Raw genomic sequence first — 24,341 nt, forward strand, 5'->3', positions numbered from 1 at the left:
CCCCCCCCCCCCCCTGCCCTTGGCCCTTTCCCCCCCTCCCAAGTTTTTAAGAAAAATGTGGCCCCCCCCCCCCCCCCCCTGCCCTTGGCCCTTTCCCCCCCTCCCAAGTTTTTAAGAAAAATGTGGCCCCCCCCCCCCCCCCCCTTGCCCTCTCACTTCGAGCTTCTCGCAGCACTGAAGCAACAAGAACAGACGATTTAGTCCTATGAGAAGAACAGGAAACCAAGAACGCCACTGGCTCACGCTCTTTGCTTTCTTTCGTATTTCCTTTCCGGCTTTGCATCGGAGTCTGTTCTCTGTCGGTTCACCAAGAGTGACAGGCGACTGTGGAGAGAAGGGAAAAGTTTTAAACATGCACTAATTTGATGATGGTAAAACTACAGAGCTTGTGTGTGTCACCCCCTCTCCCCCCGAAACCTTTTTTTGTATGTGAAATAGGGAGAAAAAGAAAAAAAAAGAAGAAAAAAATGTGTGTTACTGTTGATAGTTGACTGTTTATTGCCCAATATTGAAGTGTAAATTCAGATTAATACTATTATTGTGTGACATCTGTTCAATATCTGTACAGTACCAGTAAGCTTTTTTAAGTCAATGACAAAAAAAAGAGGGAATAATGCAATGTGATTGTTGAATTTCACTGTATTTTTACAGTTGTATGCAAAACAGAAAAAAAAAAAAAAAAAAAAAACGCTGGTCCTCCGAGGCGATCGGTCGAGAACATTAAAGAATTCACCATTATTTCTCAGGCAAAGTCCTATGGCATAGTGCATCCTCATTTTTACCTTGATCATAGTGTGTGTAGAAAATGTACAAAGTGAACAGTTAACTCCTGCACTCTATGAAAAGGCATTCGTTTCTGAGATGGCATTTTCTTTTTCTTTTTCTTTTTTTGAAACACCTCATCGTCACAGATGTCATAGCAGCTTCAAGGCATGTTCATACCCACAGTCTGAATTTGGATTCATGCGACTCATTGGTGTGATTTTTTTTTTTTTTTTTTTACCTCAAAACAAAAGCGTTAGGAGGGACGACGGTCCGGTCTGCGCTGTGTGACAGCGTTGTGAACTGTCAGCTTTAATTAACCACTTCTTACTTTTTTGCCTTCTTAATAAGCGTTTCAGTTATTTTTAGTCATTTGTACCTATTGTTCCCAAACCGTGTTTTTCCCCCTCTGTCGTCCAGACTCCTCGTTTTAATGTAGTGGCCAGTATAAATCGTGTTATTAGGTTATTTAATCCATCTCTTAGGCAGCCACAGTGGTCCTCATGCTTCTGTTTTGAGCATTAGACCTCTATGCAAACCAGACTTTATGTTTAGAGCTTACAGCCATCTTTTTGAACGTTTAAGGGAAAACGCATGGCAGGTTAATTGTACTAACTCATTATTCTATTTATTTTTATAGTTTGTGCTTTTTTTTAACATTTTATTTATTGTTGCTGGAAAATGGAATTAAAACTTAAATGTGCAATTAAAGCAACCATTCCTCTCAATTCATATCAGCATTATTGAAAACATGGGATGTTTCTGATCAGGACTCCATTTATGCACTTCAGTACATTTACGGTTTTAAATTTTTTGTCTACCACAACGGTGGACACGTTTGACATTAAGCAGTTTGAAGCAAATTGTCTCACCATAAATTTCGGTGGGGTTGAGAAATACGAGACCATCTGAAAGACTTAAAGCAAAAGCAGAACCGAACCCAGCAAGATCACAACGTCTAAAGAGATGGAGTGGCTGAGAACTAAATTATGGGCAGTTAAAAACATTGTAAGAGGAGAAGTATATTTTTCTCTTTTTTTTTCCAGATTGGCTGTAAATCATGTCACTGCATCAGGTGCTGGCATAGAAGCTTCATCAGAGTTTCATCAGGATCCTCTGAGTCATTATTCAGGACTACGATCGGGACGTCCCGGCTTCTTATTGTTTCTTACTTTTCTTTTCCTGTATTTATTATTTATTCTACACTACATATCTGCTGTCATGCTGCAGTCATGTAAACCTGTGACAGAGAGAGAGAGAGAGAGAGAGAGAGAGAGAAATGAAGACTTGAAATGTCTGTTCTGTCATCCAGTCATTTCTTTGCCAGACTTGCTAAAGAATTTCTTTGGTTTCATATTTTTTTTTAAAAAACGATATCAGAGCAAAAACGTCTCGCAAATGTATGAATGTTCCCTGTAGCTGCTATGAAGCGACATTCCTGTGTTGTGAATGTGTACTTTCGACCTGATGTGCCCGACATCAACAGTAGTGGAAGCTGTTCCTCCAGGACCGGAGGCCGGCGGACCGACGTTCAGGGGACGATTCTCAGTCAACCGTCTGACTTAAGCTCCCCGCTGACTGAGAAGTGCGAGCGGTCGCCGACGTGACGTCCCTCTGTCGCTCGCTCCGCTCTCGTGCAAAAACCTATGAGTTAAGTATCGTGTTGAAGACAAAAGAACCTGGACGAGAGCGATGTATATGGGAGTGTTTTGTACTTTGCTCACCTATGTGCTTGTGAAGATGATAGTGAACCAGTCAGTTACCGACTACAGTGTCTGGCCAAAAAAAAAAAAAAAAAGTGAAGAAAAAGTAATGCTTCATTTCTTTTTCCAGATTGTTATCTTTTTTTTTTTTTTTTTTAAAGTGACCGAGATCAATGAGACAGTAAGATAGACCAACGTCTGTGAAGCACATTATTATATTCAATCTGTTTGTAAATGTACCTGAACCACTCTTTATACTCAGATTCAGTCCAGTTGGTCCCGGTCTCTGGCTGCGGCTACTTGCTGCTTCACACAAGTTGCTCTTTTTTTGGCCAGTCAGTGTATTTCACAGGAGGTGATATCTATTTTATGTTTTTTTTTTTTTTGTTTTGTTTTGTTTTTTTTGTTTTTTGCAGCTATGACCTCTGCAAACCAAGGTTAAAGGGTCTGTGTCATACTTTCCATTCCAGATAGAGCAACATGACAAATATTGATGTCAATAATCTTGAATCACTTTATTTTAAATCCCGATTAAAAAAAAAAAAAAAACACTCTAGAACTTAAGTTGTGTTTTTTTCCAAAGGTGTGGCGTTTATATCTATCATATATGTAGATCACATATATGTATCTATGCATATATGGCTCCATTTTTTTTTTTACTTTCGTAATTTTAATAATGAGAAGAAAATAGCAAACTTACAATGACATTGGTTGTTTTCTTCAGGCTCAAAAATGATTGTAAAACTCTCTAAAGTTTCAAACATTACTTTGTAGAACACGTTAAATGGAAACTGGTCCTTCCTTTTTTTTTTCCTTTCCCTTCTTCCTCCATCCGTCCCTTTCAACGGGGACGACGGACATGGAGAGGTTTCAGAAAGCTTCAAGAAAAATCCCAACCAAAAGAAGACGATAGAGAACGAACGGCAGGACAAATAGACATTTTCGTCTTTCAGTCTTTTGTTTTAAGTTTTAAACTTTTTTTGTTTAGTTGCTTTTTTTTTTCCTCTGAGGTGAGGAGTGGGGGGCAGCTGGAGAAAAATGTTTTAAAGACAAAATTCCAACTTTATAAGTTATTAGTAGATTTGACCACACAAAACAATAGTAGGTTTCGACGGCAATTATTTTCCAAGCAAACTTGCAACAATTTTTTCCAGAACGCTCAATTTTTTTTTTTTTCCCAACTGATTTCGAAGGAAAGGATTGCACAATTTTAGCTTAAAAAAATCAAGCATCGCAAGCCAGAAGTGATACCATGTTACTTTGACCTTTGAGATTTTCTCCCTAAGTTACCGACATCAAAGATCATTTTCACACACTGAGCTTGACTTTTTACCATGTGTCCAGAAGCCATTACCATGTTGCAAAACAAGCAAACTGAGTAAGGGAAACATATGTCAATGTGATACAGCTAATGGCTCTATTATATCTGGTTGCCATGGCCACCCCCTGTCTGCTCTGCATCCATTTTCTATTGGTTCTGAAACGTCTCTCCCAGATGTCCGTAACGTCCGGTGATGGCCACTCGCGCCTGCAAGGTTAAGCAACGCCGACGATGGTTCCCACTGGGCGTCTGCAGATGAGGCGGATTATCTGAAGATCCAAAGACAAAAGATTATTTTCTCTCTTTGGAAGCATTAAGTAGCGCTTGTATCTGAAGTCCTCATCGAGACGTAATTCAATCGAAATAAGAGCTAAATGCGCCTTGCCTGAAAGTCTGAAAGTGCAGACATCGTAGTGTTGGGGTCATTCATTGGCCGGTGCTCTCATTGTACGATGAAAAGTTAAATGTCCAAACTGCACAGATCTAATCACAACCTTTTTAAGTTTTTAGTTTGATCAGTGGAACTTCTCTTGTAATAATCAAGAAATAATCCTTCATCCCCTGCTTTGTCTTTAACGATTTTTATAAAAATAAAAAAATAAAAAAAATGTTTCTCTGTAATTCAGTGAAAAATTATGCTAATAATAATAATAATGAAATAGATGTACTTAAATTGCTATGATCTTAACCAAGTGTGTAAAACAAATGTTATTGATCAATTGCTGGCAGCGGTATCAAAAAGGAACTTATTTAACGAGTTGACAAAATGAAAGAGACTCAGGAAATGAGAAGAGTGAAGAAAGGAAAGAAGAAACTATCCCAGGGAGAATATATCCGTTTGGGTGATGATGGGACAGGATCTCCTCGAAGCCCAGCTCTCGGATCTACGCAGGTCCACACAGGAGTGGAAATGAGGAGCAGCAGAGAAAATCAAGCCGTGTCGATTCAGGAGTCAGAGTTATTGACATGTAAGGTGGAGTGTGTGCAGCAATTTCCTTCCATATTCACTCTGTAGTGTGGAAGTGCATCAGTGGAGCACAACTATTTACTGGTGATGGATACCGTACGTTATCGAAAACATCTGGAGAAAAACCAAAAAGTGAGCCGTGAGGTAAGAGACGAAACCCACTTAGTGTTTTCAGAGGATGATGAGGCAGTTATTTCTCATTTAACAGGAGGACATGAGTTCCCCTCTCATTACTTCTAAATTGTGTGTTTGAGTGTGTGAGAATGGAGGGTCGAGGACAGACTCCTGACCCCACAACACTGAGCAGGATAACACACACTCCTCACACTGCAGTGTTTTTCAGATGTGATGGCTGCCGTGGTAACATGGAAGGTCGCAAAAAAATTGTTCCACTTTTGTTCTGTGATTGTCGGAAACACATACGGTAGCTCAGCTGTTTACACTTAAGCTGTATAGGTTCTTTGTTGCATGTTTTCCCTTTTGTCCGGCTGCAGGACACAAACTGTCCGCTAACAGCCGTTTTGGGAAGAAGCCGTCTCGTTGCGGTCTGAAAGTCCGCTCAAATCCCGGAAGACTTACTGTTGCTGGGAAATGTGATGCCGTTCCACAGCCGAGGCCAAGGTCAAAGACATCCTGTCATGGGTCTAAATAAGAGCTTTTAGAAAGCTACAAGAAAAATCCCAACAAAGGAGGATGATAGAGAACCAACAACGGGACAAATAGACATGTTCATCTATTTAAACTTTGTTTAAAACAAAAATCTGTTTGTTTTTTTTTGTTTTTGTTTTTTGTTTTCCTCTGAGGTGAGGAGTGGAGGCGGCTGGAGAAAAATGTTATAAAGATAAAAATCCAACTTTATAAGTTAATTAGTAAGTTTGACCAGACAAACAATAGCAGGTTTCGACAGCAATTATTTTCTAAACTAACTTTCAACATTTTTTCAGAACACTTGATTTTGTATTTTTAACTAGTTTTGAAAAAAACAATTGCACAATTTCAGCTCAAAAAAATCAAGCATCACAAAAACAATATTTTTTGTCAAGTAAAGCTCAATATTTACACGTTTATTGATCAAAAAGTGAACTATTACTACGTTGACTTAAAAGCAGTAATTCATGCAAAACAAACATCCACTAAGCATTGACTGTCAGGAAATGGACATTCTTTTCAGAGGCCTGACAGTTTACGTTTAAAAAATCTTTATTCTTTTATATTAAAATGTTCTGTGACACAGACTTTTGCAAGTCCATTACATTGTGTGGCAGGACCTGCTGACTGTCTAGTACACTCAGTCAAAGCACTGTGTGGTTTGACTCATCCACATAGCAGGACAGGTCCAGACTGCAACAAAAACAAAAAGCTGACTTTTCCTTCAATCAGGACTTGCACAGGTCTGAGGGTCAGAAAAAAAAATGTTGTGACATCAAATGATATCGAACTTCTTCTCGTGACCCTCAAAGATACTTCACCATGAAATATGTCTCTCCTATTCGCACGCACATTCACAGGCTGATGACGGCGAGCTACTGGACGGTAGTCACAGCTGCTCTGGGGCAGTCAGACAGAAGAGAGGCAGCCACATCGTACCATCGGCCCTTCTGACAAACGCGTGGGCTCAAACCGGCAACCCACCGATATAAAACCCAAGCATGTGGCGCAGTAAAAGTAAAAACTAGATAAAAGCTTAAAAACGCCACATCCAACCGTGGGCCCGGCGGACAGCTTTAAATACTTCACAGATCGTCGTGTCACACGTCACAGACACGGCTCACGCTTATCTACAGAAATCTCAACCTCTAGCAATTAACCTTCTCTGACAGCTTCATTTGCATCTGTTTACACCTATATATGCTTGAGCTTTGTAACTGTGTGACTGCAGCATGTTTAACCCACAGGGTGCTTCTTTTTGGGATTATAAAAATACACGTGCACACAAAGGGAGCCATTTGAATGTCCTTTTCTGATTCACACCAGGAGGTGTAACCATTTCTCAGGCTTTGTTTTTCTTTTTTTTTTTTTTTTGCAGAAACCCATTTCTTGGCCTCGGATGAAAGCACTGTAGACTGTGAAGGTTGATGGCTGTCATCTCATTAATCATGTTTTCAGGGGGAGGTCTGCTTGGTGGATGCCTCGCTGCTCGGGCATGTCTCTCGGCAAGCCAAACACTCTCAACACGTAAATGTTGAAATCCTTTTTGTTTTTTTTGTTTTGTTTTTTTGTGAGCTGATTTTTGATATTGTTTTCATGTTTGTTCCTTTAGATTGAGAAAATGAGTCACTCTGCCGCTTTGAAGGCTTTGATGTTTTTCTTTTCTTTTCTTTTTTTCTATTTAAATTACAGTTTAGAAGACGGCCATTTGTCATGCATCTTATCTGTATGGCTTTACTGTATTAACATCTTGGAAAATATGTTTAACTGCAAACGTGTTGGGTATGTACTGTCACCGATGGCAGAGAAAAAAAAAAAAAAAGAGTAAGTAGGATTTTATTTAAAGAAGCTGGATGACCAGCGACAGTCCACACGAACGCTCTTTGTACGCCTGTGTTGTTTGATTGAAATGCCTTTACCTCCGATGGAAAAACATAACAACGGCATGAAAACATTGGAACGAGCTGGGGCTTAATATTACAGTAGAAAGAAAGAATAAATGGAGTGTGAACCGCAGACTAGAAACGCAAATTGATGATGGAGGCCTAATGGGGCCACTCACTGCCGGCGAGGGGTTCAAAGAACAGGAAGGAGACAGAGACAGATGCAAAGTTACCCTGTTAAATACCTCAGTTTTCCTGTTTGGTGGCAAAAGCAATAACCTCTGCAACGCCACGCCTGAGCACATCGCAGCAGGCGGTTCATCAGAGCCCTGCGTGACCGCAGGATGTCTCTCCGATCTGAAGGTTAAAGTGTATGAAAAAAATTACCAAAAATAACCAAGTCAGTTTGGTACCATTTTGCATCACTTTTTTTTATATCCTTTTTTTTTTTTTGTTTTTTTTTTTTTTTTTTTTTTCTTTGTTTGTTATGCGTACCCTCAGGAAGAGAATATTCACTTAGGAAGTGATCATTCCCAAGAGAATATACACTAAAGAAACTTGGCCCTATATAAATAAACAGAAACAAATCCTGCATGTAGGAGATAAACATGGTCTGCATCTTTGTCCATATCAAGAGGCAAAGAAGACAAAGGTTGTGCCAACAACTGATAAGATGCTCCAGTATCGTTGTATCCTGTGTAGCACTGAACGATTACTAGGAGGAAAAACTCCATGAGGAAACTTCATGTTGCGTCAAGTAGATTAACATGAGGAATACAAAGAACCGGAGCTAAACAGCAGATCGTTTCGGGTGACTACATTGTATTGTACTCATCCACGTCACTTAATTGGCCTTATTGACTTCCTCTGCATCCTTCATCCATTTATTTTATTAATAGATAATATCCTTTCCAAATATTTTCCGTCTTTAATGGACTTTTTTTTTTTCTTTTTTCAAGTGGTGACAGAAAAACGTGGCATGTGACAGTTTCAACTTTACACACGGAGAACTCTCTAAATCAATCAATATAAGAACAATTTAGGTCACAGCATCATCTCTGATCTGATCTATCTGAGGGCCGACGGTGGCATGTTGAGGATTTATGGGCGGCAGGCCTTGGAGCGCGTCTAGCTCAGCCGAACCACTGCTGCAGAATGATTCCCCCTCTCAGCGTTTGTGGGATCAATCAATCAATCAATCAATCAATCAATCAATCAATCAAATTTTATTTGTATAGCACATTTCAGGTGACGTTCAGAGAGTCTCTGCAACTTCTGATGGCTTCAGTTGGTGAAATATTACCTTTCAAAACTTGATCATTGCAGACAAAATGTTCAACATTATTAAACATAATGAAAGTGAAATTCAATTTTATGTCAGTGTGCTTTTAGAAATTGGGTGGGTAAAAAAAAAAAATATGACAGGATTTTTTTTGACACTGTTGGTCAAAATGACGGGCAACGAAAAAGTGAAGCACGACCTCTACTCCAGAGATCAGCAGACAACATATCGATGATCTTTGTTAATGAAATAAATGAATCCAGCTTTGGAATACCGTCTTGCTTTTACGAGTATATATGACGCTGATATCTGGCCCGATACCGATACCAGAACTGATATCGATATCGGGACGTCACTACTTTTAATTGTGAAACATGACGGATGCCACTTAAAGCTGAATTTAATCGGCAGCGTACCTACATTTAAACGACATGTGATGCAATTGCTTGGGAAAAGCTCAACCAAAATTGGTTTATATTTATGCAGATGAAAGCCAGACCAAATTGTTCTAGCATCGTTTATTAAAAGGGGCTTTCCATGTTGCACATTTTGAAGCTGGTGGTGATTTTGGTGTAAGAAAAGAAAAGAAAAAAAAAGGGTGTTGATAGTTTCACACAATGTCACAGAGCAGTCTGACTAATAGCTGGACACTCGAGCAGATGGGCACTCATCCAGGCTCAGTTGGAAATCTATTCCTCCTGTAAGAGAGTTTTTAGTCGTAACTCTCACCTCAGGATGTTGTCTAAGTAAAATGGAAGATTCAATGCTCTCTGTTTGGTTTTCAGTATTCTGATTGTAAAAAGCCTTTTTGATGTAGAACTCTATTTAAAACACATGAATAAACTCCTGGAAATGAATGTGAAGCCAACAGGATGAATTAATTGAATGTAATTCAGTCAGACAGGCTTTCTCATGTGAAGAACTCACGGTTTTTGCTATTTTTGCTATTATCGTCTGGGGGTTCATTTGTAGTGTTATTCTACTAATACATCACATTTACTACTTGTGGTATTTTACTTCATTTCGAATAGACAAAACAGTGAGTTTGAGTGAAATGGCTTCAGGGTTAGATTTGCTTTGTTTTCAACTCTTTGGTGTTTAAAAAGTAACTGAGTGGAAATTTTCTTTTTCAACAAGAAATTACGACAAAACAATTTAGATTCCCTAATACATCTATCAAAAAGCATCATCTGACCACGTCTCAATTCTGACGCCACAGATAGCAATCTTAGAAATTGGATTTAATTGAACTCTTGTCTTTCCAGCAGAATCTCTGCATTTGGTCTCTTTAACAAGTACTGGCACTGCTTATAAAGCTTATAAAGCTTATAAAGCTGTGTGTATTTTACAGAGTAGCAACATTTCCTGATCATTAAATCATATTGCCACTACACCTCATGTCCTGACAGATTCTTATTTTGCCTAAATGTTGTTTCATCATGTAACATAAGAACGAACAATTAGCATTGGTGAAATATGTGAAACGGCTTTTGGCTGATCTGCTCAAGTCAAAATGTAAGACGGTGCGCTCATGTTTCAAGTGACAGTGGTGCCATTTAGCGAAGTGGAGTTAGGGGTTGCTAGTAATGGAGCGGACAAACAGCTTAGTTTGAGGTCAGGACAGAAAAATCTCTAAAATCCTGGACAGATTGCAGAGAAAGGTACTATGCAGCTTCTCACTGTGTAAAACTGTGATGGCAGTGCAGAGGAATATGTTGTTTTCTATGTTCTACGTCATTGTTTCTCCGAAGAAAAAGCTCCAAAGCAGAATGAAAACACACAGCTTTACAGTCCACAACTTAAACATGAAGCTCAGTTTTGGTCCAAAAATATATGAACTAGCGCCTCTCTGTGCTCCCTCACCATGCTGGTGGCACGCCAGCCTAATTTATAGACTTGTTATGCAAAAGACTAAATTTGTGCCGTATGAATTTTTCAAAATAAATCTCAGCTGATTGTGGGTATCCTGCATGACAAGCCTCCTCTAAGCTAATCCCCTTGAAGCTCCTTTCACTTTCCATCCAACATGAAATTATTCCAACTCTATATCTACAATACAAATTGTGTTATATTAAGCAATGTGGAACATTTTATTAAAGAATATCAATACATTAAGCCCAGTAATGGTCTTTTCCTTTGTTATTCGGCCCAGTGTGAAGGCATGTTTGCGTTTATTGGGCGGGAGGGTGAGGCGCCACAATCTCTGTGCAGAGCACAAGCAAACAGTACAGAGCAAACAAAACGAGCCGAAGTTGGACGACTATCTGGATCTGGACCTTTATGTTCCTGTGTGACAGATAAACTTTGGTGGAGGACCAGAACATTTTTATTGGTGTAAATCCGAGATCCTCTGGCGCCTTGTGCAAGAGAATATAAAAAATAGGTTTGGCTTCAGTGGTACGTCAAACATGCTCCTTTTAAAAGTCATGCTTGGTAGCAGCTGGAAGAATTTGCATTTGCTCTGACAAGTCTGTAAAAAAGCCCGACTTTTAAACTTCTAAATGCCATGCAGACAAAAAGAAGTTACACAATGTTCTACTTCGATCCAAGAAAAGCTGAATGATTTTCCAGTTCAAAGTTAGCTTTTAGGAAATCACCTGTGCCCACTTCTGTTTCTGCCCTTTTTATCCGACTGTGTTGAATTATTTACCTCGGATATTGTTTTGTATTTTTTTTTTTCCACTTTTGTCTTTTAAAGTCAGGCGATGCGTGATGGTGTATTGGTAAATGTCTCAGTTGAAATCACATCTTTATCCCCACTGGTTTTACATCTGTTCTTATTTTTTCTATCTTTCTTCAATTGTTTCAAGTTCCAAACGTTTCTCGCATTAACTTGCTTGAACTTTGGCCCGTCCTTCCAGACAGAGGCGGTGTAACTAACACGGTTACCTGGTGATGATGAATCGCTTCTCTCCGTGCTTTTTTCCACATCTCCCTTTTAACGCCTAAAGTCAATTGTTTCATAAGCACAATGATGTACGGTGTGTGTTTAGCGAAGGGCTGCAATTATCTCACTTGATGAGTCTAACATCCAATTTTAAAGTGGAGGATGTGTCCAATTACCGAGGCAATATACGGACCAGCTGGAAACTTCTAATATTTTCCTTCAGTAACCGAGGCAGAACATTGCAAACTCTATATGGCTGCACAAATAACGATGTCGCACTTATTGTATATGACAGCTGCAGATATTTTCAGCCTCGTTTTGCAGCCCACAGAGGATATTTCCTATAAAGCAATGAAATAACCATAACAACATTGGTTCTCACATTATAAAGCAAACAGTAGGCAATCATCTTTTCTTTGGATTCTTGTGGGTAAAGAAGTCTTTAGAACAAGGAAATAATATGGATGCTTTTCTTTCTAACATCCTACATGGTTGAACGAAAACTGACAAGTTGTGGGATTTTGAGGGACCGAGTGCCGTCAGCGTCGACTCGGATCAAACCGTTTGCTGCCTAAAGGCTTCCTTATCATAGATCTTCTCAGTTTCACATGTTGCTGCATGCAGACAACAAGCAGGACAATTAACCGAAGTTTAGGTCAAGTTGTAATGAAAAAAAGTGTGGAGCGCTTTTGCACATCATACTTCACCGAACCCTGTTTCAGTCCAATTATAGCTGCAGATCTTTCGGTGCGACTTCCCACCGGTTTTGCGAATCTTGAGGCTGGAGACCCTCCAGGTGTTTGCCGCCTTCAAACAGGACCTGTGGCAGATTTTAATTAGAACTTGTTGTACCTTTCTTTTAACCATGGCTTCTCCTTGTCAACAAACACCAGGTTTGTAGAGTTTGCATGGATATTTCTTGAAAGATTTTCCCTCTTAGGCTGTGAATCTCTACTTGTTATCCAGGGTTACTATGGGCTTCTGGGTTGTTCCTCTAAATAGTGCCCTACTTGCAAGGCCTGTTAGTTAAAGTCTCTTAATGTTTGCAGTTGTGCCAAACTCTGGTTTTTCAGATGATGGACTGAACATTGTTCTTCGAGGTAGTGCTTCATGACCTGATCCTACTATCTCAATGCAGGCCAAACATTCACATTGTTGAAGTTAATATGACATTGGTCATTATCAGTAACGGCCATTAAAACCTGACATGTAGTTGGTTAAGGTAAAAGCTGAAACCTAAACCTGGGGACCAAGGAGCTTTTGGGACAATATATCTGACTTTACATAAACCCACAAACTGCCAGACATAACAATGACGAAACACAAGAGGTGCCGTTTAGAAAAACTCACCAAACTCTTTTACAAATCTTGACAGAAGCACAACACAACAAACTGTAAGCCACGATACCTATGTAAAATCTTTAGTAAGAAAGAAAGAAAACCGAGGCATGTTTCTGTTTGCTGATATTTTTCTTCTTTCTGTAGCCGTTGCCCAGCTTGTTTCACAAATAACCTGAGCAGTTAGGCAGTGATTGCCTTGTGCACACCGGCAGCCGCCATCTTGATGAAGTGCAGAGCTCCCAGAGAGGTGATCAAACTTCAGTTCATTCTAAATGCGGTTAATTGTGTGGCAAAATGACTGTCCAGGATAGACGGGAGATCAGTAGTGCCATCCCTCAAGCTAGGATGGAATAATTACCATGTCATTTCCAAACATCACTGGGGGATGAATAATCATCTGCAGGCTTTCTGTCTCTCCTCCTCTCGTGTGGAAACAAACCATGATTAGTCTGTCAGATTCAGTCGATGATTACCACAATCAGTTCCAATAATGGCTCTATCTGTTTCATGCCTCTTTGATTTGAATATTGGCTCTTTTTTTTCCAGATCAAGGTGTACAAATCTCAATATCAAAGCCACAAAGGGGGCCGAGAATTCAAAAGGGAGATGATGGACGAGGACCTCGAGAGAGGAGGCAAGTCATCAGGAAGAAGAAGAAGAAAAAAAAAAAAGCAGAATTCCCTGAAGGAAAAGCTGAAAGTTCTCCCCGTTTTGGGAGGCTATCCGTTCTAACTGATCATGCGGAAATGGATTTTGACACGCCGGGGTGATGGCTGGTGCAATTTCTTCACAACTTCTCGAGGTAAGGCTCAAACCGAAACCTTTCAGCCTTTCCTGAATATTGTGCGTCGACCTCGTGGTCTATTGGCTTCAGGATGAGTTCAAAGAGAATTACGCATTCAGAATCCCGTTGACTTGTTTCTGAAGACGCACCTTCAACAGAAGAAATGAGGGAATGGACCAATGGATTCCCTAATGGGATCTTTTCAAATTCACCACCAACTGCCTTAAAAATGCATTACCGTTATTATTCTTATTTTGGGTACAGAATCACTAGAGAACTGGTGAGAGGACTGATGATGCGACTTCAGACCGGAGAGGAAGAGCAGAAAGCATTCAGAGGAAGAAGATGGCAAAGAGAACTGCAACACGAGCAGAAGAAAAGGCTTCCTGTATCAGTAATGAAGGTGAAAATGATCTTTATTGATTAGCTGGACAGACAAACGGAGCTGGATTAACTTGGTCATCAGACTTGACTTTAAATGATCCTGAGAAATCATTTCTGTGAATAGTTGCTATAAAAATAAACAGAAATTAATTTCACTTCCTTCATATATATATATAATATTGGATTCATGAGCACAAGATGAGGATAATATTTTTGATCAATTAAAAATGGCCTTTGTTTGTCGTAATACACAAACAATATTTTAACAAATATCTCAGTCCTTCAGTCCGGCTTTTTAACTCCAGATATTGGTGGGGGTTTTTTTTTCTAATTCTAAGATGGTCATAATAATAATAATAATAATAATAATAATAATAATAATGCTCGGCCAGCAGAAACTCTTTTGCAGAAAAGTTGCAGTTCAATGAGCTCAAAACAGGCAGAACTAAACAGGTGAAATCTCTTGATCTGAGACAGATTTTGTGCAAAGAAAGTAATATACATGTTTTTATCCATCCTGACTTATTTGAAAGGAAGAATATCTGTTCACTGTAGAAATACGTCGTTCAGGTTTTATTAGTTTAAGCGTTTTAAATTTCAAACTAGAGACACTCCAATCCAGTCTCAACTATGAAACCTGTTATACTCTGGCACCTGTAGTAACTGCAGCCTGTTGCAGTTTTTATCACAGTGCCTACAAATCATTTGCATTATCATTTCTCTGTTCTACCGTCCAAATAAGACTTTCAAATACCGACGGCATCATGAACTCACCTCTGGGCCTCATTACCAAGACAAAATTTATGAGACAGACTTGACTTTTTGGAGAAATATAATCTTACGCTAATATCCAAAACCTTGTTGTTGTTAAAACCTTGATGTCACTCCTTTGGGCCCAGAGACGATCAACATCGTGGCACCGTGAACAAACCACTTCCTGTTGTGATTGACAGAATTCAACTTGGGAAATCCTCTGCTTCCTATATGAGAAAAAAAGTAAAAAAAAAAATAAAAAAAAAAAGACATAAAAATGTCTAAAATAGTTGGACTATTTGAATTCCATCAAATACACACAGTTGAAAAGCACAAGGTCAATCAAGGAACTCCACAGGGCTGTGTGTCCGGCACATCATTTAGGGGAACCAGCATATTTTATGTTTCTTTTCTTCTTTTTTTTTTTATTATAAAAACTACAACATGGTACTTTCTGTTAACAGATTATGAACGATCCAGTAATTTTTTTTTTATGAACGTGAGCAGGTCCACTTTATTTTATTTTTTATTTTTTCCAAATAATTATGTTATGTATAAATGGCATGAGGTAAAACAAGAAGCATCCATAAATTCGCATTACAAAAATGAAATAAAACTCTGTCACCATTTCTAAATACTTAATACTATTATGAATATACTTAACACTTGTGTATAGGTTACATTGGAAAAGAAAAAGGGAAAAAAATAGACAACAAAGACAGATAATCTGATATATTTGTAAATAATTACAATTTTCATCTTTTCTGTTCTCATGTTCAACATATTCAGGACTAAATATACTTGGAAAATTAAAATAAAGTTAGCATTACACAACTCCAATATATTATAATAATATTACAACGCTGAGAAGGAAAAAAAAAATATTTTTAAAGTCAAAAACAGTTCTGCTTCCGAAGCAGACTGAATGATAATAATATACATTACAAAATGATAATGTCTTCATGTAACCTCCATTGCTCCTGCTCCACTCTCTCACTTTGACTTTGAGGTATTTATCATTCACCTCTCATACCAGCTGAAAATTTGCATTTTGCCGCAGTTGAGATTAATATTCAATGTGATTAAAAATAAAAGAACCATCGCAATAAGATAAAGACATTTAAATAACAGGTTACTTTTTTTTTTAAATGTCAAAGGAAGTAACACATTTTTTTTTTTTTTTTTTTTATAATTTAGTAAAAAATTTTGAAAGTCTTCAGTTGAAAGAGGAAAGAAAGACAACCAAAACTTAAGAAGGTCAAAATCAGTGCTTTACAAGATACTTCATTGTGCATCAGTTTATGTTTCAGTGGGAGAAAAAAAAAAAGCGCGCACACACACACACACACACACACGCACACACACGCACGCACGCACACGCGCTCACTCACACGCACACACTTGCAAACAAACCAGTTGTTTTCAAATCCAATTCTCTTCAAAAGAGTAGCAGGAAGGGGAAAAATGCTATGAAGAGGAGACAGGTGTGAAAGTGTGCCGTCTTCGCACCGCCACTGCCGTCCTGAACTGCTCTCGGTCCTGACAGGAAGGAAGAAAACGGAGGAAATAAAACATTAGAGTTAGTTTCGCAGAGAGACATTGCTTCTTCCACAGTGCTAAAGCTACCGGTGGGTGAATTGTTAGATGAAGCGTCTGTCTGCTGATAACAAATCTGAACATTGTCGGGGAATGAAGCGTACTGTGTGGCGTTGATTAGATATAATACATTGTGGTATTTAAGTTAAGTGTAAACTCAGGTGAGATGGAACGGAAATTGTTTTCCGATCTTTTCTGTCATAATGTTGAACTCCAACATTACCAAGTTCCAACTTGGCAGAGGGGACGCCACACAAAGGTGACAGGGAATCCAAATACTAACAAGTTATAAACCCCGCCGCCCGTTCCTGAGGGCAGCGACTTTCCTCTTGGAGGCAGGGTCAACAACGTTTCGGCAAGCTTGCACGCGTTTAATTTAACTGCCAGAGAGAAACCTGGCACCTCCCCCGCCACACGACGTGTCGACTTTCATCGTTAGCGCAGCTGACGCTCGGAGGGCTTTAAACAGGATCCCCAGGAAGCAGCAGGTCCTCAAAACATCCCAGGGTTTGTCTTCAAAGCTTGCGCCGAACTGGGAGATCTTCTAACTGACAACATTAATGTCTCTCTCGGTCAAGCCGTCATCCAGATGCCTCAAAGCTTCTACTGAAACCAAGAGGAAAAATATATGCTATGTCTCCTCTGAATAACTAAATGTTTGAGCAGCTTGTTAAACCACAGATCACAGCCAACCTCTATGCATCGCCGTGTCTGTACCGGTTTGCCTATTACCCTTAACCGCCCTACGGACGATAGAATATACCCCGATGTGTGTTAAGGCGATCCCTAATCTGGAATTGTGAGACATTTATACCAGAACTCGTACGATGTTAATATCAACACTCTCCAGACTTACAGAGAAACCTTCTGCTTGGCCTAAAACTCTTCCCAACACTTCCTGACAGAGTCTTGGCACAGTCAGTTCTGACTAGAACAAACGTTTCCAACTTGATCATGCTAAAAAAAACATCCAGGATATGTGCTTATTGGCCTTCACACTGCAAACACCCAAAGATGCATGACACGAGGAAAACCTGGTCACTACACTTACAGACGAAACCAGATTCATAGGACAGACGACCAGGCAGTGTCCTTACAGCCCAGTGAGGAACTGGGAGTCAGAAACTCCTCACACCCTTCTGTGGACAGTCTGAACATACACCATCAGGCAAATGGTAACGTAACTTCAAAAGCAGATCTGCCTGAATGCCTCAATCTATTAAGCTGATTTGCTGTTGGGTGTATATTGCACTAAATGTATGAATTCTTGTTTGGTGTTTTCATCCTGCCCTGGGTATTTATGATTTCTCCACCCTCATTTTTGTTGAATCCGGTGAAATGCTGTCCTTTATTTGTACGATATCTGGTACACAAGGATAAATTCACATTATTTGATTACAACAAAATGACTTGTATCTTCAAAGGCAAATGGAATGCAGCATATGGAAACTACATTTACATCCACATTCAAATAATTTTTTATGACATGATATTAAATGAAAGCTGCAGCTGATAGTTGTGCAACAAACATGTAATAGGAAATATAGTATTTTGTGCAAGATCCAATTATTGCTTTTATTTATTTATTTGCTAAAATGAAGAAAAACTTGCAGGGAAAGCACAGCAGAGAAATACATTAAATATATGTTTGTTTAAGGGAGAATGTGCACATTTAAGTTTGGTTATTGTATCAGAACCTGTTACTGTTAACTACATCAGTGTATTCTCTGGAGTAATAAGTTTAGCATGTTTCTGGTTTAAGTTCCAGGAGATTGTTTTTAGGAAACACGTGTATTATATTAGCACAAACAATGTTAGAACAAAATTCTAATTTTTGACATTTCTACAGACATAAATAATAAATATGCTATTGAACACGGGTGCAAACGTATAATCACACTAAATATAGCAACTCTTTCAATCAGACAGCAAATGCAAGACACTTCATCTCCGCTCTGTTGTTGAAAGTGAAGCATAAAATCTGTTGATGATGAACTATCTGAGCACTCCACACCAAAACAATGCAATCACAGATTGCAATGGTGATACACAACAGAAGGTCAGAAGGCCTCGACATCACAGAGAGGCTTATTATTAACTTGCTAATGCCCACAACAATCAGCATCAGCAACAATTTCTGAAGAAAACTGCAAGAGTTACAAAGTTGAATTTCTCTCTGGGATTAATAAAGTATTTTGAATTCAAAATGAACTTCATCCATTTTTATTTTATTTTATTTTGCAATACCTTCAGAGCAAAAGTAAATACTGGTAGGTGTTTTTTGTGTCTCACTCAAAAGACACCTACCAGTATTTACCAGTTTTTTTCTTTTTCTCTGCACATGCAGCAAGGATAGATATTCTGCCAGGCCAGAGTCGGCTGTTTGTTTGTGTAACACTGGGTACTATTTTTAGATTAAAATTAGGCAAATTGCATCATTTCTTTGTATTCATTAGTATGTTTTTGCAGAGCAATCTAGACCTCAAAATCAAGGTGACGTACTTATTACGACGTGACTGTTGCTTTGCAATTATAGAAACCTTTTTATTCATCTCTTTTTTTTTCTTTTGATAAATTAGGTCAATCTAAAAAAAAAATAATAATAATAAAAAAAAATGCCAAACAAACAATGCATTTCGATTGAGGCCAAATTTTTAACTTTGTACTTTGAAGCTTTTGATGTGGTGACTAATCATTTCCCCTGAATTTTCGCTATTCCACAGTATCCTTTGGGGTCTCTTTCCAGTTGCTCCGCCACAGCGGATTATCTCTAATCCTGCATATGGCTTATTAGAATAATTACATTCACTTGTATTTAAAAGAAAATCCATTAATACACTTCTGCTGTCTTAATGAAGTGGCTTTGCTTGCGAGACTCTTCAGCTAGCAGTCACTGCATGTAATAAGTGAGGCGTTTATCTCTGTTTCAGCAGCACATGGTAATCACTTCTAAGACAATTTGTAGACTTTTTACACCCGAGGTGTAGAAAAAAAAAATTGCCATTTAGATTAAATAAACAGTACCAACATCTCCAAATCTGTTTACATTTGCAGGATGCTGTCCACAGTCATGAGGAGTACAGGCATACAGGTTCACTCAAGGACATTATAAATGGTAAAAAAAAAAAAAAAAAAAGATGATGAATACTTACAATGGCAGCATGCAAAAATCAAAATGAAGCCAATGTCACACAGGGCCAGTTAGGTGTGAAAAGGAGAGAGATGAAAGATGATTAAGAAATGGAGTTTGCATTTGCCATTTTCACAATCAGTCACATTACATACACTGACGGCAGTTTGCTTTGACATTTATCCTCATCGTGATTTAAACCCGTCCCACGATCATTAAAACATCTATCTCGTTTAATGAAAAAGGCAGGGATGAAGAAGCATCGAGAGAGCCAAGAGATTCTTTCTTTCTGCTCGCCAAATACAAAAAAAAAAAATACAAAAAAGGGAACTGAGTACAACTGTGAAAATGACAGTATTCAGGGGGTTACCGGCATGCAGTTAATGCTTTCTGAACATTGCCGAAATGCACGCTGGTGTGGAATACTAACCTTGCAGTAGTGTCGAGCTAGTGGGTTCAATTACCACTACATCAGGGAAACAAGTGCAACAGAGACACAAGTTGGAAACAGAACAGCAACACATCATTGAGAATACTTGAGAAAAGCCTGAGAAGCAGGCCTGTGAGAGTTTTCTTTTTACATTCTGCCTGCACCGTCATACCCTCAGGGGTTCAAGCTAAAATATTGCCAGTGCTGGAAGGCCGAGTCACCGGTGGGAACATATCAGCATATTGATTCTCCTTGGCATTTTGTTGATAATTTCACCTTAAAGGGATCCACAATTAGTTGAACAAGTCAGCCTAAATATGTTGTAAGTTGTCTATTAACCAAAAAAAAGGGCTGTTCGTGATACATAAAAACTCGGAATTACTTCAAAAGTTTTATATCTTTCATTATATATTTTTTTGCCTGTGGAAGTCGCCTTTTTTTATTTTTTTATTTTTTACCCTTGCAATGAATGCTGGGTTGATGACGCAGTTTGGGTTCGTTCTGTACTGGAATCTATCGAGTAAACGTAGGGATGCTAAATTTGCCCGAGTTGTTTTTAATCATATTGCGTTTGACTGTTGTAAATTTAGACGATGCCACACTGTGTCACTGTTGGCTGTAAATGAAATGTTGGAAGCACAACATTTCTCTCCAGAAGACCGAGTCATTTGCATGAGCTAAACTAACGAAGGATCTAACAGGTGGTTGTTACCCTTGTGGGTTAAAACCACATGCCGTGCTGATCGTTTTTAGCCACAAATCGACCTAAGCACTGCAGCTAGCAGGCAACGATGGAAGCTTTTTTAAATGATAACGTAGCTGTTGCCACTGCCACTGATACTGAATGTGAAATCATAGACTTGACACCAGAGGACAAGACCTTAAACAAGTGTTACCGGACAATATTTGTTTTTCATTTATAAAAACCAAACACCCTACAGTATTTTCATGGTTTCGTTTTAACATGTAGAATAAATATTTCTCAAATAAAGTCTACTGTTACAACAAATTGTGGATCCCTTTAAATATTAGGTGTTAGCAGGATTTTCAGAAACTCAAGCGATTGCTCTTGAGTTGTGATAGGTCTTGAAAATTGATCTCAACACAAATCAGACTAAAATGAAACATTTTTTTTTCAAATAATTATCCAACATTTTTTACTCTCTTAATGCCAGGCATGGTAGACAAGCACATCAAATACACTGAAGTTACAATATAACAAAATGCGAAAAAGTTAAAAGGCCATGAAAACCTTTGAAAGGCACTGTAAGTGATGGGTTACCAGCACATATTGTGTGTTACTTTGATTCATTTAAATAACTTCCATTGTAAAAGCACAACACTACCTTAACTACTGCTTTGGTGCTAGTAGTATAATAGTATAATTATTCTAGAAAGACAAAACAAAACTTTTTTCTTCAAAAGGAAACACTAAATTATATTTTCTCTTTTAAGGTGAAAATAATAATTGATATTATCCTTTTGTGCAGATATTCACATTTCCATTTCGATATTTGCAAGACTAAATCTCACAGTAAGATTTACTGATAAACTGTCGTTTTCACAAAATGTATGAAAGAAACAAATCAAGTCATATTTTTAGGGTTTTGTAATCAGCCAAAAATCCCCATACGTGTCTTTAAAAGTATCCTAAATTTGAAGAATTTGAACAAAATGTTGCGAGGAGGTGCCGAGTCTGGTGGAGTGTGGGGTGGCCCAGCAGGGAGCCTGGTGCCGACTCCTTTAGAGAACAGATTCAGCAACTCTGCAGCATCTTCCATCTCTACTTTTTAGTTCTCCCCTCTCAGAACTGATGAACCAGCTTAATAAGACAGATGGATTCCAACTGTTCTTTCTAAGAAAGTTCATTAGGAATGTCAATGCCAAAACAAAAAATCCAACTAAATTACAGCACAGTTCAAGAACATTGTAATAATATCCGTCACTGTCCACTAAACCATGTTCAGTTGCCTAAGCTGACCGCTGAAAACAGTTCAACTGTATAGCAGAAGAGCCTAAATTAGTTTTTTTTTTCTTTTTAAACACAATTAAGTGCGACTATTTCTACAAATACTCACCATACAAAAGGAAGTTTGTGTTTGAACTGCCTAGTTTGTTGATGGCAACACATGTGTAGTTCCCATAATCACCATCAGACACGTTATAAAAGGTCAGCTTTGACAGGGATCCCGTGTTGATGATCTCCATGCCATCAAAGCCGTTAAAGATCCTGGAAAGAGAAAGAGTATGTCATACTTTATAAAAAAAAAAAAAAAAAAAAAAAAAAAAAAAGTTTGTCATTGAAATTGGAACCCAAATTCGATAATTTGCAAGTGAGGCAGTGGATTTCTAATCAAGACAACTGGCTAACAGAAATATACGGTTAATTCTTCTCTTCATACTTCCATGTCCTGATTGGGAAAAAAATGTAAATCCTATTGTGATTACCTTCTGTTGTCTTTATACCACTCGAAATCTGCCTCTGGCACTGCGTCGGCCTCACACTCCAGCACTCCTCTCTGACCCGGAGTCACTCCAGCATCTCTGCCCTCTGACACGCTCGGAGCGTCTACAAGGAGACGGCAGGAGATAGAGGAGCCGCTTTGGCAAGTGCAGGGCAGCACAAAGTTCAGCTTATCGGGACACAGAAGTCGTGGTTCTCCTATCTCTGCCTGGGCTTTAAGCATAAGTGTAATCTGTACAACACTTATGTACAACGTTAAATTTAGTGGTACCTCTGGAAAAAAGTACCCAAAATTTTAGATTAACTGTTTATTGCAGTACGCAATTATCACGTTTTAGAACATTTCAACCTTTAGTTCAAGTATATTTAATTTAGAAAGAAAACGAGGGGACAGAAAATGTCCTTGACATAATCTCAGATCCTTCAAAGCAGCTGTTAACCAGTTTTAGCCTCGTCTGACCACAGAAACAAATCTTCACAAGATGCCAAGAGTCACTAAGTCTTGAAAAAGGTTGAAAAGATTGAATATTTAAACAGGTGCCTCTCGAAGAGGCACCTACTTAAATAGATCTATAAAGTGAATAAATAGATCTCACTATAAAGTGAGTTTTAAGCCAGACTTTGAAGAACAGGATGAATTGGACAAATATGGAACGTTTTTGCGTCTATTCTAAAAGCTCAGCAGTGGCAATTTGTACGAGCCACAGTCTGGATGTTTCACCTACTTATCCCAGAATGAAGTGCCGCAATAATCAAGTCTAGATGAAATAACACACGAGTGACCTTTTTCTAAATCTGCAGCAGGTAGAAAAGACTGAAGTCTAAGCTTGTCTGCCTGAGCTGTACTAAGCAGGACTGCACCTGGACTGTGGAACATGAAACAAAAAGGCTATGAATTGAAAAATAACACAAAATTAACCAGATAATAAATCAGTCTTCAGCAGGAAAAGGTTTTAAATGTCAGTACAGCTGGGATCAAAAATATAGCAGTGCCACCAGGGTTTAATGGGACACAAAATTAAGAATTATCTTCGAAGCAAAGAGAACTTATGGCACATCTTTGGGGGAATTAACAGATTGCATGACAGGAATTATATTTAGGTTAACAGTTTTGAGTCTCCTGTGCAAATGTGTAATGTTTGAATCGCTTTTGGGGGTTTGATATTTGAATCTTCAAATATAATTTATGTCTTTTGAAGATGTTGAATTATTTTTCACATCTCATTGTCAGGAAAGTTGATAAAAATTCAAAGCACATAACACTGGATAAATATATCTGTTTGCGCATGTGGCCTGGGTGTACGGATTATTTCAAATTACATCACTTTATGAATCTAAAAGGGATATTAAATGTTGCTTAGACACATAATATCCAAGGTTCTCCTGCAGAAGTCTGTATTGCAGCAAGTCTGAAGAAGCCTCTGACTGAAGACTCTGTGGTTGCAAAGCAGCCTCAAAAAGAGGATGTTCAGAGTTGTCAATAATTTTACATAAAAGATATCCAGCATCTTTTTAAAATAAATGTCGATACAAACACATATGTAAAGAACTTCTCTCATTAGGTTGCTTGTTAAAAAAAAAAGAAAAGAAAATAAAGCTTAAATTTTAACTGTTTAGTTTTTGTTTGTTAGTTTTATTTTTGCCTCCATTAAGAAGTTTTAATTTCTCAGCTATTTTGTTGCTGTGCTAACGCTAAGTGGTGCTACAACATTTAAAAGAATTAAAGCTTAAGTTTCTATGTTGTAAATTTTCCTTCTGTCAACATTTCTGTTAGAATATCAACAATGGAAAGAGTTTCTTAGCCTGCTAATTTAAATGACCAGCTTGTTCAAGCTTCCTCCAGTAGCAAACTGTAACACAGTGCTAGCCCTGTCTTTGTCCATTAGGTAGCAAATGAAGACGGTATTTTAGCAGTGTGAGTGTTACTTCAGCTATCTATATCAGTCAACATTTTTGTTACTCACTAATTCTCTAGCTTCCCTGTAGCAGCAAACTGTGATGTTGTG

At 38.4% G+C, this 24,341-nt stretch overlaps 2 protein-coding genes across 3 annotated transcripts in view; one reads left to right on the forward strand and one right to left on the reverse strand.

Moving 5' to 3' along the window:
* Positions 1–2,123, forward strand: part of opcml (opioid binding protein/cell adhesion molecule-like) — an 85,764-nt gene extending 83,641 nt beyond the window's left edge. Inside the window, exon 9 of the mRNA XM_015040362.1 lies at positions 153–2,123. The gene's annotated coding sequence lies outside the window, so the exon portion shown is untranslated. The remainder of the gene's footprint in view (positions 1–152) is intronic.
* A 13,779-nt stretch (positions 2,124–15,902) lies between these two features.
* The window catches only part of ntm (neurotrimin), an 82,521-nt gene continuing 74,082 nt past the window's right edge, over positions 15,903–24,341 (reverse strand). Inside the window, exons 5-8 of one of the 2 annotated variants that reach the window (XM_015040363.1) lie at positions 22,320–22,440; positions 21,950–22,101; positions 19,872–19,907; positions 15,903–16,254 (exon numbers count right to left, since the gene is read on the reverse strand). In XM_015040363.1, coding sequence (XP_014895849.1) covers positions 16,154–16,254; positions 19,872–19,907; positions 21,950–22,101; positions 22,320–22,440 — 410 coding nt within the window. In that variant the 3' untranslated portion in view covers positions 15,903–16,153. The remainder of the gene's footprint in view (positions 16,255–19,871; positions 19,908–21,949; positions 22,102–22,319; positions 22,441–24,341) is intronic. The other variant, XM_015040364.1, reaches the window with a different exon arrangement.

Source organism: Poecilia latipinna, unplaced genomic scaffold, assembly GCF_001443285.1.
Source record: "Poecilia latipinna isolate Pla-1442-1.1 unplaced genomic scaffold, P_latipinna-1.0 Scaffold506, whole genome shotgun sequence".
Taxonomy (NCBI): Eukaryota; Metazoa; Chordata; class Actinopteri; order Cyprinodontiformes; family Poeciliidae; genus Poecilia; species Poecilia latipinna.